Consider the following 15052-nt stretch of genomic DNA (forward strand, 5'->3'; position numbering starts at 1 on the left):
TGGTAGTATGCGATGCGACGATCGACTAACGAGTGTGGGAGGGCGGCCTTTGAAGCTGGAAGGCGCGCTCAGAGGGTGTCAGGTGGGAGTTGGGGGCAGGACAAACTCAGGCGAGCTGGGAATGGTACCTGGGGGCTCATATGTATGTACGATGGGATGCAGCGAGGGGAAGGGAGGCTGAGAGCTGAGTTGGCGAGGCAGCCTTACCTGAGCTCAGAAGGAAGAGGGCTCCGTACAATGACAGGAAAAGATTCCCCGCTAGCTTTAGCCAGAGAGAGCAGTCCGTACCCCGTAAGCTAGCTGCGTGGTGTCCGCTCGGCGGGACCTCCGTCCGAGATGGTGTTGACAAAGATGGGTGGCCTATGAGCCGGGCATATAGCAAACCTCTCTCTCCCTCTCTGTCTCTCGCTCGAGCAAATGGGGAGGGCGTTAACTAATTAAGCCAGCCAGCGAGAGGCCGAGGGCAGGGAAATGAGATGACGAAGGAATCCAGCAACATGGAAGCTAAGCTCTAGACTCCTCGTGTACTGACGTGCCACCACCCTGATGGGGGCGTGCCTCGGACGGCAGTCGGGGTGAATGGAGGCGTGGACTTCTACCATGATGCTTCACTCGAAGATCATTGGCGAATGCAAGATCGGGACAAGAGCAATGGGGTACAAGAGGCGACAAAGCCGGTGGAAGTGGGTATCGGAGGAGGGGCGTGGCCGTGTGGGAATCCACCAGGACCCTGGCCCGGGGCTTGCGAAGATGACGGCAGGGGTGTTGGCTGGAGATGGCAAGCTACTGCCTTGAAAGGCAAGCAGCGCCCGACTCGAAGTTGGATGGGTCTCTGTGACAACGGCACACGGGAACGGCTCCGGAAGTGTCGTCGCCAAGATCAATAAAATGTGATGGCGACGACATGAACACTTGGGTACGCGTCCCGGAGGAGCAGCGCCTCGATACGGCAGTGTTGAAGGCTTGAGATGTCAACAGCGAAGTGCGAAGTTACTTGCAGAGCATCAGGCTGGCATCATGGCTGCTCCAAACTCCCACCCAAGAGAATCTACCTAGCTGCGATATGCCGCACGAGGAACCGACGCGGGTTGTGGGTGATCGCCAGGGTTGGGCTGGAACTGTAGCAAACTGGGACCAAGTAGAGGTCCGCAGTGAAAGAGGCGAAAACGAAGAAGAGAAAAACGAGAAAATGGATCATCAAATCGTATAGAGTGAGATAGTAGAGACCACGGCGTGGTGGGTGGTGAGCCAGACGACTCGCGACTCGCTCTGGTTCCCGTCTTGAAGCCTGGCCACATGGATGAGGTCGGGCGGCGTGGGGAGGCATCGGCCGGCCGTTGTCGTTGTCGTTGTGCTTGGGTTGGGGGCGGGTGGCATTGGCAAGGGCCAAGACCGAAGAGCTTCCTGCACGCCCAGGGGACTTTTGGCGTGGGCCACGGACATGACTGGTCTGCCCTGTTCCCGCTCGCGCAAGACTCGTCTATCACGCTGCAAGCCAGGGTTAACTGCACATGTATGCCTGTGCTGTTGGATCGGTCTAGGTCGGAACGGGCAGAACGAGGTGGATATGATAAGTAACGTAACAAGTAACTCTTCAATGAAGAGGCGTTGGACCGACAAGAATTCTGGGGCCTAGACGTGTCGGGAAAGCAGTAGGGTGGTAGACATGCGGGATGCGAAGCGCCTGCGACGGTTGAGTTCCGGCGTGGGAAACAAGATTGAAGATCATCGACCCAGGGACGCAGACGATATTGCTTCCAGATTGCCAGGCACGGAAAACTTGTTGGTCAAGGTGCCAGAACGTGGCAAGACTCGAATTAACAAGAGACACGAACCCGAGCAGTTGTGCGACTGGCATGGCTCGACGGCAGCGTCCGAGTGTCCCTTGCGGAAGATCAATTACCGGGCACAAAGGAAACAGGCTGCCATCGAGTCGTCCAAGATGCTAGTATCCGGTCGATTGCAGCGGGAAGAGGGGCTGTGAGGCAATCCAAGTAGCACAGCATGAGCCCAGAGGTGCCACTTGTGCGCACTGCGAGGCGATTTGAGAGAACAATTGGTGACAGAATTGTGTCTCAGGGAGATTTCGTGTGATGGGGTCGTATTGATACAATCATCGGCGATGCGGTGCAAGCAGCAAGGAGAATCCGGGGCAAATTGGCCATGCGCCTGGCGATGTTGTGCCGTCTTGCTGTCGTGGACGTAGCCGTGAATCATGACTCGATCTCGACCACTGCTTTGGACATCTTGGAGGCAAGGCTGGTGACAGTGTAAGCATAACTCGGTCTCTGTCATATGCAATGAGGTATTTGTAAGGTCTCAATATTGAACATAGCATGATGCATGGCCGGATTCGTGGCCATTCTGCAAGTGCTGATTGCTCGACCCATTGAACGGAGCCATGACATCGCCGTACATGGAAGTTTCTTCGTGAGATCCTTGTCGTGAATTGGATTCAATTGCAACGAGGGTGGTTGGGATGGTCAGGCTGAGGGAAGGGCGGCCAGGTGGGAAAATGCGTGAAGGAGAAGAAGTCAGCAGAGAAGGATGAGATGGCCAGGAACAGGGGACAAAAACGCACTCACAATAGGCGTGAGCTAATCCGAATTAAGCTTAGCATCTCAGCATGGGATTTTCGCTCCTGCCCTATGAGAAGGACCGCTCAGAGCGGGCTTTCTTCTTTTGGCCCTGTTTGCTGATCTAATACTGGGGATGGAAAGAGGGGTAATGGGTGAAAGTGGGTCGCTTCCGTCCGTGCCTGCTCGTCTTCCAAACCGGACTTCCCATTGGTGCAAACGACGATTACCTCATCAAGCTAGACTGGGAAGAGCCTAGCTTCCCGGCCGCCGTTTCTCGCACTCTATTCTCCCGTCCCTTCTTCCCGCCTTTGTCTCTTCATCCACCATCGATCAATGTTTCGCTTCCTCGGCGAGGACCGACTTCGAGGCTTGCCGCCACCTCCGCACCCGATGACCCCATCTAGATGAGAAAGCCATCGGGTCTTTTCCAGGTTTCGCTCGGTCTGTGGCATGATTGCCCGCCTGTGGCAGGCTGGCTGCTATGCTCATCAACACGATTCATATTGCGGCATCGCCGCCAGAGTCTGGTGGTCGTCTTACGGTTCACCGACTCTTAATATTGTCCAGGATACGTCTTACTCGACCCATCCTACAGGGCTGACAGCGTCATCCTACCACACTTTATTTTAGTGAGCTTCTGGCTCTGCCTGTTCCTGACCTAGAAGGCTGGAGACTCGATGCTGGAGCTCGCCCGAGCTCCCTGGTCCCGATCCTGGTCGCAATCCACTGCCCCAACTGTGCTGGTCCCATCCAGGCCTTGCAGCTCTGCTTGGCGGCTCGTCTATTGACTGACTTGCAGATACCTTTCCCTTGTTTCGACCACTGCCACCACACCACCATGTATGCATGCTGATGCCGGGTCCGCTGCGCCCAAGAAGCTCATGACAGGCACAGGCAGCAGCCATCTGAGTCCCGCCGGCAGAGCACACTTTTGCTTCCTTCAGGCTCATGACCCCGAACCATGTCACTGCCGTTGGTGCGCTGTCTCGCCTGTCGCGCAAGTCTGGGTCGCCTCAAGTCTCGGACTACTTGCCGCGAGGAGTAAAGACAAGCACTGGTGCTGACCAGATGCTGTGCTAGAGAAGTCAAAACTACAGCCAGGCAAGCAACCACGCATCATTGGGGAAATTCCAATTCTTCTCATGCGGCAAACTCCCGAGGAAACTTTCTCCCCATTTAGCCGACAGGGTAGCATGTTTGTCTGCCACGGCAACCAACTCTTTGCTCTTGATTCCTTGAGTTGGTGTGGCTGGTTCGTCCCAACAAGTGTTGACAGAAGCCAGCTGTGTTTATGCTTACGGTCGTCCCTGTCGGGGATGCGGTATCGCTGCCGTGTTTCCGCACACTGAGCACTGCCTGCCTGTGCCACACCTGTTGTTACTTCTATGTTGGTGCTGCGCAATTCGTTGCTCTCCTCGCAGTCTACACGAGTCAATTACACAGCGCAAGCAGTGGGAGCGATCGGCAAGACACTTCTCGCCTGGTGAGAGAGTCTTCGAATCAGACACAGGATGCCTATTCCAAGGCGAATTGCACTTTTCCTTCCGTAGGATCAAGCTCAGTGGCCATGAAGTTCATTGACTAGCCCACTGGATGGTGAGGCTGAAGTCGCCATGTTTCTGCGATCAGCACCAGAACCAGTCGTTCTGCTCTGGGATGCCAACCATCACCCCTCACAACCCACCAATCATGACGAGAGCTACTTCCACACTCAAGAAAATCGGTACGAGCTTCTCGTCCTCGTGAATGGCCCCATCCGAGAGTCCGCCGAGCCCGACCTGCCTCGTCTAGGGCCCGAAGACTTGCATAAGCACATCGCATCCTCTACCACCCTCCATCTTCTCGGTTGCCGCCTCCAGTCGTGCTTCACCCAGTGGGTCCAGCCTTACACACACACACTGAGTTGGGCAGTCGGACTGACTTTCTTTGTGGCAATAATCTTATCATTGTCTCTGCCGGCTCGTTGGTCCCTCTTGTCGTTTCCCGTCGCCACCGTCCCGATCCGTTCTCTCGGGCATCTGGTGAAGGCGACGCTGCGGGGTTCAGTCGATCTCGACCGTGTTCTCGAGCCCTCCGTTTTCATCTCCCGGCCAGTTCTTTTTGAGACTCGGACTATCAATAATCGAAGTAGTTTCTCTGAAGTTTTCTCCCAATCACAGGCACAAGCCGGCCCAGTCAGCCGTAAGAGCCTCTCTGCAAAGCCTGGCCCGTCTTCCTTTACGCGGGGACTCCTAACCGCACTCGAGCCATCACCCGCCGCTCTGCTTACGCTGACCTCCTTCGCTCCGCTTCTCTCTTTCAAGGCTCTTTGCCACTTGCTGCTAGTAGCGCGGTGTTATCCCGCCCCAAATAAGCACCTCGAGCAGCCGCCATGCACTGAGACAGCGACGGCCTACGTGAATTCTTGCATTACGCCTCAAACGTCGAGCAACTCAGGCTCAACGCCGTGGAAATGATGGCTTCCACGCGCTCCGCGTTGTTCGCGGCCTTGGTCGGCCTCACGGCTGGTCAGTATGAAGGATGGATGCCCGGACAAATCAGTGCAAGTATGTGCTACTGGGAAGCACCAAGAGGTACGAAGCACCTGCTTCTTTCGATGCAGCAGCATACTGACGACACCAAGCTGCTGTTATTCGCGACACGCTCTGGCTTGATGGCGGAGACTTGGCCTGGACGCAGCAGCTTCCAAATGAGAATCAGGTTTCTTCATTGAGTAAGTCTCGTTGCGCTTCCATCAGGATTGATGCCGACTGACCTGCGCAGACAACCCGTTCGGGCTTATGCTTTCGTTCAACTTCAGCAACCCGTTCGATCTGGACACTAACCTCACCAAACTGATTCAAACTACATCAAAGGCGCCCGGTGGATCCGGCCCCGTCGGTAGTTACTCCCCTAACAGGATTGATGGAGCTCTTCTTCACAACGACGCAGAGTTCTACCTGTATGGAGGTAATCTCCAGAGAAGGACAGATGCCTCGGAGGCGCCAGACGATTCCAAGGTCATTCTCTGGCGTCTCTACGATTATGGTCCAGAGAAGGGGCTGTTCAGGAATGGCAGCGGTCAGCAGACCTTTCCCGACGGCGTCTCGCCGTTGGTAACTTACGGAGCAGGAGTCAGCGCTCCATCCGAAAACAAAGCGTGGTACATCGGTGGCATGCGTTCACCTGTCTGGGGCGAGATCTACCGGTCCAGCACCAACAAGTCCAACGTCGCCAACACGACGTCAGACTCACTCATCACCCTTGACATGTCGACACAGCTATCCGAGACGTTCTCCAACAAGACGTTGGAAGATGTAAAGCCAAGAGCAAACCCATCAGCAGTTTGGGTTCCTGTCGGAAAGCAAGGTATCCTGGTCGTCGTGGGAGGTGTTACGTATCCCGAATTCGCGAACAGCGGCCTCGCACAGTCTTCGAATCCAGAACTCAGCGCAAGTTCTACGTCGCTTTTTGGGTTTAACCTTTGTGCTAACAACCGATACAGGCGCAACAGAGTCCCGAGTTCACACAAAAGATTGATATCTACGACATTGCTGCGGACAAATGGTATCAACAAGAGACTACAGGCGGACCTGGCGCCGTCACCCGAGGTTGCGCCGTCCTGGCCACTGCAGCCGATCGCTCCAGCTTCAATTTGTACTACTATGGCGGCTATCCTGGTGTCAGCCTAAGTGAGGGCTTCAGCGATGCTGTCTGGGTTTTGTCCATGCCATCGTTCCAGTGGATCAAGCTGAACGATGGCAAGACGCTACATGCCCGCGCCGGTCACCAATGCGTGATGCCCTACCCGGACCAGATGTTGGTCATTGGAGGATACGCGCAAACATCGGGTGCTGGCAACAGACCCTGCGTCCAAAACTTTTTCCATGTCTTCAATGTCTCGAGCGGAGAGTGGCAGGACAGCTACAGTCCCAGCAAGTGGTCCAACTACACCGTTCCGACCGCCGTTCAGAGCAAGATTGGTGGTGACGCCCAGGGCTCGGCAACGGCCACGACACCGGTGGTATCAGGAGGCTGGGCTGATCCGAGTCTCTCAGCTGTCTTCGCCGCCGAGTACACAACAAAAATCAACACATGGTACCCCTACACTGAGGCGAAAGAGACTGACCGGCCGATTGTTGACGATCCCGGCAATGGTAACAACAATGGTGGTAGTGGCGGCACTCCGAAATGGGTCGCGCCCGTTCTAGGAGTTGTCTTAGGTCTCGTCTTTATCACTGGCATCTTGGTCGGTTTCTGCCTTTGGCGTCGTCGCAAGGTCCTCAGGCAGGGCAACGGGACTGCGACCGCCACTGACGACAACGGATCACGCATCATCTCCTGGATTAGAGGCCAGCCCAGTGAGCCTGCCAAGGCGCCGACCGTCACGACTGAAGAGACCCCGTCCACTCTGGATATGGCAGAGGTTCGCACGCCGCCTCCTGCTCCTGCCGTTTCTCCGGCACCGGTTATTGCCCATGAGATGGCCGATGACCACATTGCCGAACTTCCTGGCAAGTATCTTCCATCGACATCGCAACACCAGACTACTAACGAATTTCAGATACCTCACCTCGCGCAGAACTTCACGGCGTGGGCCTCACCCCGGTCGAAATCATCAATAAACACACCCACTTCGGCACGGGTAACGGCTCCAACCCCGGCACAACACATCAATCATCCTATTACGCCTCCGTCTCCAGCAACGAGAACGCATCCTCCCTCTCGCGGTCGTCGGGCGTTCTCGGCTTCCAGACCCGTGCGCAGTCCCCCGAACCCGGGCCGCCTTCCCCGCCTGTCACCCACTCCACCCCAGCCGGTCGCCACGACTCCGATGTCTCGGGTCTGAGCGACAACGAGACTCGGCACCTGAGACACATCAGCCAGGCGACGGTCAGCTCGGCATCATCTGGTGGCGAGCAAGAGGTTTCCGGTGCGCAGCAGGGTGCTCGCGGGGTACCCGCGACGGTACCGGAGACGCCTACACCTGGTATCCCTGAGACACCAACACCGGGACATCCGAGCCCTCTTAGTCCACCAACAGGAGCTTCCGATGGCGAGGATTACATCTCGGCGAGGATGTTGCCGGTCAGTCCCGCTGGAACGGGCACGCTTAGGAGGAGTATGTTCCACGAGAGTGAGGATGATCTTGGGTCCAAGAAGTAAAGAATCCGAGGATGTTCTGGTGGCAATTTGCAAATGAGGATATGATGTTTAGACATTCGTAATTTATTTCCTAATTCCAATCTTGTTGGGTCATCGATGCTTCAGTCTCGTCACTGTGTGCGTCTTGTTTGGGAAACTGAGATCCTCTCTCTGTGGGCAAAGACTTCAGGCTAGGTTGGCGTATCACCCTGACCCTAGTATCTAAGTAGCACATTATCTCTTCCCCTTTCCTACCCATCCGAGCGTAATGCCCCCGACGAGTTTCTCAGGGTGTAGATGAACAGATAACCGCCGTATTGTAGTACCACAACCCCTACCATCCAATAGTCAAGACAGACCGGCACTATTTCCCAAGGGCAGACGTAAAGGTGGGTGAAGGGCGTCTCCCAAGAGGGCAAGAAAATTCCTATAGTCCCTGACAGACATGCAATTATAAGAGCGACGACCGTTGCGCGTCTAAATGCATGGCTTCGCACCCAAACCTCCGTCTGCTCCAGCTCCATGCCCAGCAGAAGGACGAGGGCCGCCTGGATCGGCTGATACACAAAGAACCATGTCATCATTTTTACGAACGCCCGGAACACCACGTAGTTGTTGAACGCGTACACCATCAGCAAGAAATTGAAGCCGACGAACAGATGCACCGTGGCTCGAGATGATGGGGCATCCCAACATGCGGTGATGTGTGTCAATCTGACCCACTCGATGGGCTCTTGTCGCGCGTCTACGCCCTCTGGTTCTGAGGCCTGTATTTCGAGAAGGCCATCGGAGCGAGTTCTCGTAGCTCTACTGCGCCTGGTATCGGCGGCGTCTGCTGGTTCTTGACATGAATGGTAGGTCAGCAAAGCTGCTGACCCACGAGGCCTGGGCGAATGGAAGAAGAGGGGTCGCCACACGGAAAACGTACCCGGATTGAAGAACTGCTCGAATACTAGGCATAGTGGACTTATGAAGAGCACTACAGCGGTGACTTGCCCAAAGCTCCAGCTGTTCTCATCCTCAGGGCCTTCTGCTCGTATCAGTAGCAGTTGTTTGAGACCCCATGATGCCGTGATCACGACCCAAGCGACCTGTGAGGATCTTAGCAGTCATCCTTGCTCCCATCAGGGCGGCGATGGAAGGGAAAAGAAAGATAGAGTTTACACACCTCAGCAAGAAATGAGCTGCACAGCTCCAAATACAAGCGCCCCAATATCCAAGAGACAACCAATGGACGAGCGATGATTAGCGTGCACAAATGATGACCCAGCACTCGACGTAGGCCGAAGTCCTCCCCCTTGACTATGACGGCCAACTTCGATCGCAGGTACGACCTATAAAACGAAGTCCAACGGGAGACGCCGCGGCTCATTTTCACCGTTCGGATGATCAAGCCAAAGACTAGCATGGACACAGAGAATATCGTGTCTGCAAGCATGGCTATTTCAGGGACGCTCCCATTTGAAAGTCTCGACTCGTTGAACAAGCAAATTGCGCTGTAGTCGGTGAGTTTGCTTCCGTCGGAAGCGTCAATCTTCACCTTGATTGGAGTGTTGATAAACATGGCCACGCTCAGCATTGTGACGACGCAGAAGATTAACACCAGTCGCCATATGAGGCGTTCTGGGTGGTTTGCGTAGTAGGTTCGGAGGTGGGACAATGCTGCAAGGTGCGCCACGGATGAGAACCAGCTACGAATATTATTTATCAGCGTCGATGGCCCTGCAGTGCTTCCTTCTAACGAATTGCAGAGAGGAGTTTTACGCAGTGTAGACAATTATCATCCAGTGATAAGCTGAAATCGTACGAGGCAGTTCGTGGTAGCCACTGATCAGGACAGCGAGTACTGTGGCGATTTGGATGTCGCTCATCGCGAGTATGCACTGCCTCAACGTCAGAACTTGGTCAACGGCACGCCATTTCGCTCTGTCCATCTGTAGAGATGATCGGACAGCAACCACCATACCTTGTTGAACCCTCTCTCTATCGAAGCATCTTTCCGTTCATCCAAAAGCCAAGTAAAGCTGACACCGACGGTGAAAAGCGCCCATCTGACCCTTCGCAGAACTGCCACATCAATTGTGTTGGGTCTTTTCTGCTTCTTCATGGCTTGCCCTGGATCCCGCAGCGGGTCAAGTTTGGGGTCAAAGAAGAAAACATAGTAGATGATTAGAAGTAGAATCATCAGGCAACCAGTTCCAACGAACCCTATCGATACCTGCTCGTTTAGTTAGTTTCATTCGAATGAGAAGAAAAGGCGAGGGGCCCGCTCACACCTATCCCACTGACATCGGGATCGGACATGTCACTCGGGTCTGAGGGACCCTCGCAGTCGGTCATCATGTCGGCCTCGTATCTGTAAATTCTTGACTGGTATTCAAAATGAAAATGTGTCGAAGATAGGGATGGTTGGCAACAAACCGTGAATGGGGACGGTCGAAACTGCAATGTACGTTACCGTGGCTTAACTGAGACAGGTCAGCTGAACCAGCTCAGCCTGAGTCAGGCGCATTGGAATTCAGGCTGACGTGTTAGATTTTTTGAGAAGAGAAGACATGCTGTACGATCAGACCAATGATTGCTCGTGAGTATTTGTGAGACAAGATGCAAATATCCGACGAGAAGCCGCCAGTGTACGAGTTCGTACCATGAGCATGAAGTGGTATTGAAACGAAAATCAACGGATTGAGATATCTTGGTGCAATCAGTGCGAGGCGCCGAAACACCTTTAATCATTGTCACAACTGTCCTGGCCATTGCGCAGTATCCCGCAACCTCAAAGTCCCCTTGCATGCGTGACTTCACATTCCACCGGAACCTCTCGAAAAGAAGACTCGTGATCAGAAGCAGAGTCGAGACAACAGTAGGGATCACTCTGAAATACAAGCCTTCCTCAAATAAAGACACTTAGCTTCTCTTCTCTCATCTTGTCTTCGCGTATGCTTTCAGTAACTCTTGTGAGCCATCAACCCCACGACAGTGACCACTAATGTGGCAGACGGGACACAGAAGCTAGCCACACCCCAGCCGCCGGAGAAGTCAGATTTCGCAAACCACCAAGTAAAGCCAAGTGCAATGCTGACTAGTATCATCAACACGGTTATAACAACACATATTGTTTTCCAGTGCCAGTCCTCGTCAAGGTAAACTCCCCATCCCGTTACTGCTCTGCCAGCCTCAGCAACGAGCACGGTGTCTTTCTTCAAGGGCATGTGACATAGCACAGAAGTCTGCCCTTGGTCAAGACAGCCCGGGTTCCTGAAATGATGGATGAGGTAATTCTTGCCCACATCAAAAGCCTCCATGGGTGCTTGAGGAATGTAACGATAGTCATAGATTGCGGGTATGACGGGCCAGCAGCCGCAGCTGAAGACAGGATCAACACGGCAGGCGGCAGAGTGTCTCTTCATGTTTTGAATGAAGTTGCTGAAGTCAACACGTAACTATCGGACAATAACGTCAATGTACGTTTCTATGGGGTAAGAAGGCGACTAACCATGCAATTTCCGATCTCTGAAACGGTCCTCAACGTGAAGCGAGAAGACAATTTCCGTTCTGTCATATACTTTTCTCTTAGTAATTTAAAGAGGGCATTGTCGTTTTTCATCCGCACCTGATCAACGTATGCGTGACCTAGAACATTTGCGTATCCTTCCCTTCCAGCTTGAATACTGAATAGAAGAAAAAGACGATTTCTTTGCACGGATGAACCGGTCTGGGAAGGTATCGAAGGGCCTGTCATGATTGAAGTGCGTGATGGAATGCTAGAGCCGCCTCCTAGACCTTGGGAAGACGCACTTCCAGCCGAAGTCCATGTCCCTGCCGGTCCTGCAATATTTGATGGACCTTGGGTTCCTTGATTGTTACTTTTTTGCGTGTGAGTTGGACTGGGCTGTCTCGATCTTTGAGGATGAAGTTGCAGCTTTCGGATTTGCGCTGTTACGGGGTCGGCATAATCATCATACAGCCTTTGACCACATGACTGTACTTGACTTAGCCTATTTGGTTCTACCGTACTTTAGAATAAGGCTCATGCTTACACAGGTCCATCGGATTCGCTCAGTCCCAGGCGGTATTGGCGGCTCCCAGAGAACATCGAACCACTGCGGAAGCCATCTGTCGACTATTTCGGGCAAAGTGCGCCCGATGATGGTGGTGTTTTTGACGTTCTCTGAGAAGTGCTGTTGTGCTTTGTCGGGGGGGTTCTCTTCAATTTGCTCTTCGATGGCGTTTTGCAGATTCTCTCCAGCGCTCCAAATTACCCCTCGCGTGATCTGGTCTTGCTCCAAAAGAGCTCGGAGCTTGTTTTCAAAATAACCAAATGTTCACTCTCCAGAATGAAGTTCTCTAACTCTTCAATCTTCTCGGAAAGCTGCCTCTCGAGTTTTCGTTCCTGTTCCAGCTCAAAATTCGCTTCGTTTTCGTCGTCGTTGTCGATATGTGATTTAACCTCCGGAATCATGTCGGGAGCAGACAAATGTTCATTTTTGGATTTGCCTTTCTGCAATAGACTCATGAAGTATCTTCTTTGATCTTCTCCAGACCACGTCAACTTTTCGACTTCCAGTCGATGACCTGCGAAGTCAGGATCACAAGTCCTCCAGACCGAATCCGCGATGTAACCGGCATCACGTTTTATGCGTCGTGAGCGAGCCTTCTGCTCCATAGTCTTCGAATCCTGGTCCAGGCCTTTGCCCAAATCCCTGAGAGCATGCCGTGATTCATTTGCCAATTCCTTGCCTTCAATTCCGTCGAACCGCATGCGAGCTTTGAAAATGACAACTAATCCAGATCTCTCGACGAAAAGCGTTGCAAGAGTTTCGCGAAAAGCTTGGGTCTCAACGCCTTGAGCTGAGGACTGTGAACTGATGCTTTCCATATGCGAAAAGACCTTGTCGACGTCGGATTCTGCTTCGTCAAGCTGAGGGCCTGTTTGTCTGTCTGGTCTATATGAGTCCCCTCCTGCAATGCTCGCCAGGCCAAGGTCTGGACACTTTTCATATATGTCGTCTAAAATGTCGCAAATGGAGGTAAAGTATGTAATTCTCTCCATGCTCGTGTCGCCATCATAGGTGTTACGGCCCCATACTATGCCAAGGAGCGCTTCAGTCTCATCGTCAATGACACAAGCACCGGCATCTCCAGGGATGCCCGTTCCGCCTGAGTTCCACCCATCTCTTGTCATCATTCCCGGCCATCCAGGGGCATTCTGAATGTATACCTCATGCGTAGTGATGTTCTGTTCCACTGCGGCTAGGGTCTCAGAGACGATAGCGTATCGTAACCCACTACTCCTTCCAGTGACTTTAACGACCCTCGACTTTGGATCTTGAAGGAAGAACGAACGGATGTGAGAACAAGCGACTTCATCAACTCGATCCTCAGGTACATATCGAAGTGAATTAGCTTCTGCCAAGCCGTCGCCGTAAGCCTGGCACAGGGCCCAGTCTGTGATTACCGCACAGTGGTCGATCGGAACCTGCGAAAAGAATGTCCGAAGATAATAGGATGATCGATGCGTACTGTAAAGCGGTCCAGACCAGTACTTCAAAGTTCCGATCTCTGTCGGTTCCACTCCCGGCGGGCAGTCAATTTCACAGGGATGGACCAGCTTGACATCGTCAGGTATGTTCTCTCCAATGAAGGCCCCGTCAAAGACATGTGCCATGACTAGCCAGTAGAGTTTTCCCTCAAACCGCAGCAAAGGGCCCAGAGTTGCTGCATGCTTGCCCCCTTTGAAGCCAACAGAGTCACCCATCATCAGAGGGGTGTGCTTCAGCGTATTAGCCGGGGGATCGAAATCCTTCAGTGGCTTCGCTTCATTTTCAGGAACTTTTGCATCTGCGAGGTCAAATTCGGAACCTGCTGGACTTGCCAAAGCCGGGATTGTGCCATCATCCAACTCAGTGCTCGCGATTAGCACCGGTTCCCGCACTGGCGCCAATTCTTCTGTTTCCGCCTTCGGTTCTATTGAATCGTATGTTCTCACCTGCTCCGATAAGCAAGCTTCACATCTCCAATGTCGGCAGGTTAGACAAGCTTCGTCAATGCTGGTGTTCAGTGGCCCGGTGTTGCAGTTGCTCTATTGATTGTAAGTTTTTGACAAGAATGTGTGATCATTGAGATCTGACTTACACAATACCATACCCAATCCGAAGTCGCTCCAGTCTTTGGCCTATCCCTTGTAGAAGGCCTTTTGAAAAGGGGATTCCTGGCGGGCATCTTAAGAAGGTGATTCTATTACAAACTTGGCGGGAGGAAATTAGACAACTGTGGTGCGGGATATCAATGCACAAAACACGGGGCCTTCTCTTTGAGTAGTACCGCTTGGATGTCGATATTTATCAGGTTCTGCTTTGCAAACATCGCTGTAGTCGGAATCTGACCTGAACCTGCAGTCGTGAGCACGCTCTCCACGAATCAATTATGGCCGGATGTCTCTTAGAAAGAAGCCCACGCAATACCGTTAAAAGCACCTACCTAAGGCAACGAAGAACAGCATGTAAACCAATGCTGATTTGCACGATGGAAGCTGTTAACTTGTAAGGGGAAGCAGCTCCTTTTGAGCATTGGTGGAGGTGAAAGAGAAGAAATCATCATGCGGCTTCTCCGCATTAGGCGCGCAGCCTGCTTCTACCCAACAGGAGAGGCAGCTCAGTATGGGTTGTGATTCGCTGATTGTCCTTGGATGGTGGGTGGGCACATTTCAGCTAGAGAAAACATAACTTGCCGAGACTGTTACTGTCACTTGTCTTTGGCTGCGATAATTCCAAAAACTTGCATTACACATCGACGTCATCCTAAGAGTTTCTTCGGCATCCGTGTCGTATTCACCATGAAAGTCGGCCATCACTTGAGTGTTTTCAAGTCGAAAATTTCTGACCTGTTGACATTCGGATTCGTATAATTGGTTATCGTATGTGAACAGACGCAGGTAGTGGAAGGCATCCGCAACCAGCGCGAGCGACCCCGTCCGGAAACCGACGGCCAGCTCGGCGACGAAGTAGCTGGATTAGATGGCGATCGTGACGATCAAGCGGTAGCTATAGCCATATACCTAGGAGGAGAGGAGACGGAGACGGAGACGGAGACGGAGACGACAGGAGTACTAGGGAAGAATAGCCAGACGTAGGTACGAATAGTAGCAGGCTCTTGAGTTTCGAATTACATCCACCTCGCTCTAATTAATCTGCCGATTCATATCAACCCCCTCTGGGCCATCAGCGTAGTTAAGGCGAAATTGGCAACGACTCGACGAACCACTCAAGTTTTTTTTTATCGAATCTGAATTCAACCGCTGGTCCTTCTTGGAGGAAGAAGAGAGCTCAATGAAGCTTGATTGGATTTCT

At 52.9% G+C, this 15052-nt stretch overlaps 1 protein-coding gene across 1 annotated transcript; it reads left to right on the forward strand.

Annotated features, from left to right (window-relative positions):
• Positions 1–5031: 5031 nt before the first annotated feature.
• COL26b_010718 (uncharacterized protein) lies at positions 5032–7724 on the forward strand (the record flags this gene model as incomplete). Its single annotated transcript, XM_053183408.1, has 4 exons — positions 5032–5152; positions 5343–5941; positions 6064–7076; positions 7262–7724. 4 exons carry the CDS (start codon positions 5032–5034, stop codon positions 7722–7724), a joined length of 2196 nt encoding a protein of 731 aa, XP_053032627.1.
• Between the last annotated feature and the right edge of the window lie 7328 nt (positions 7725–15052).

Source organism: Colletotrichum chrysophilum, assembly GCF_026319265.1.
Source record: "Colletotrichum chrysophilum strain AFK26 chromosome Unknown scaffold_119, whole genome shotgun sequence".
NCBI classification, from domain to species: domain Eukaryota; kingdom Fungi; phylum Ascomycota; class Sordariomycetes; order Glomerellales; family Glomerellaceae; genus Colletotrichum; species Colletotrichum chrysophilum.